Genomic DNA, 1,251 nt, shown 5'->3' with positions numbered 1-1,251 from the left:
GGAGCAGGAGGGGCTGTGTGAGCAAAAGGAGAGTCTTCAGGAGCAGGGTGAGAGGCTGCGAAAGCAGGAAGAGAGGCTGCGAAAGCAGGAAGAGAGACTGCGAATGGAAGAGGAGAGGCTGCAAAAGCAGGAGAAGAGGCTGTGGGATCAGGAAGAGAGGCTGTGGGAGAAGGAGGAGAGGCTACGAAAGCAGGAGGAGAGGCTGCGAATGCAGGAGAGGCTCGCACTCTCCCAGAACCAAAAGCTCGACAAGCAGCTGGCCGAGCCACAGTGCGGCTTCAAAGATCTGGTGGGTTGCCCCACCTGGGGAGGCTGCCCTCATCCCCAGCCCTACAAGTCTTTGTTTCCCCACCTGTAAAATGGGGCAGAGTAACCCTCACATGACATGGTACTTCGAAAGGCACCTGTGAGCCAGAGCTCATCAGGCCCTGCTCTGATGGCTGTGGGGGAGAGGGAATGATTTTTCTAACCTGCCTCCACCTTCCTGGTGACCTGGGAGTCAGACACCAAGTTCAGCGTTCTCCAGCTGCAGTGGATGGCCACTGATTACTTCCCTCTCTCCAGAACAACGAGAACAAGAGTACACTGCAGTTGGAGCAGCAAGTAAAGGAGCTGCAGGAGAAGCTGAGTGAGGTGAAGGAGACGGTAACCTCTGCCCCATCCAAGATGGGCTGGGAGGCAGGCACCAGCCTCTGGGGAGGGGCGGTCCCAGGCCAAAGGCAGCTCTAGCTGGAGGGAAGGTGACCTCAGCACCCTCAAGGGTAGCCCTATACCTGTTTCTTGCTTCCTGCCCTCTGATTTTAGAGGTGGGTAGCCCTGGGCTTCTCCTAGATCTGGACATCATCATTCCAGCTAGAGGCATGGAGCCCCCCAATCATAGGGGAAGAGACTGGTATAAGAGGTTCCTTATGCCCGGGGTGGTAGCTCATACCTGTAATCCCAGCACTTTGGGAGGCTGAGGCAGGAGAAACACTTGAGGTCAGAAGTTTGAGAACAGCCTGGCCAACATGGCAAAACCTCATCTCTACTAAAATTACAACATCAAAAACTTAGCCAGGCATGGTGGCACATGCCTGTAATCCCAGCTACTCAGGAGGCTGAGGCATGAGAATCACTTGAGCATGGGAGGTGGAGGTTGCAGTGAGCTAAGATTGCACCACTGCACTCCAGCCTCAGCCACAGAGTGACACTCTCTCAAAACAAAAAAACAAAATCCCTCCTTAGATTCAAACTGGATTTGAGCCTTGGTTT

General features: G+C 54.4%; 1 protein-coding gene across 1 annotated transcript; it reads left to right on the top strand.

The window, feature by feature from the left end:
- Positions 1 to 6: 6 nt before the first annotated feature.
- LOC116273474 (golgin subfamily A member 6B-like) lies at positions 7 to 1,011 on the top strand. Its single transcript, XM_031662540.1, has 2 exons — positions 7 to 289; positions 565 to 1,011. Exons 1-2 carry the CDS (start codon positions 104 to 106, stop codon positions 727 to 729), a joined length of 351 nt encoding a protein of 116 aa, XP_031518400.1. The 5' UTR covers positions 7 to 103; the 3' UTR covers positions 730 to 1,011.
- The last annotated feature ends 240 nt before the right edge of the window (positions 1,012 to 1,251 follow it).

Source organism: Papio anubis, unplaced genomic scaffold, assembly GCF_008728515.1.
Source record: "Papio anubis isolate 15944 unplaced genomic scaffold, Panubis1.0 scaffold7339, whole genome shotgun sequence".
NCBI classification, from domain to species: Eukaryota; Metazoa; Chordata; class Mammalia; order Primates; family Cercopithecidae; genus Papio; species Papio anubis.
The sequence above is the reverse complement of the archived record's forward strand: the minus strand, read 5'-3'. Positions and strand labels throughout refer to the sequence as shown.

What these genes read in the sequence shown, in the direction of transcription:
- LOC116273474 (XM_031662540.1), top strand. Translation starts at nt 104, where the DNA reads ATGGAAGAGGAGAGGCTGCAAAAGCAGGAGAAGAGGCTGTGGGATCAG. An exon ending in AGTGCGGCTTCAAAGATCTG is followed by an intron (nt 290 to 564) that starts GTGGGTTGCCCC and finishes CCCTCTCTCCAG; the next exon opens with AACAACGAGAACAAGAGTAC.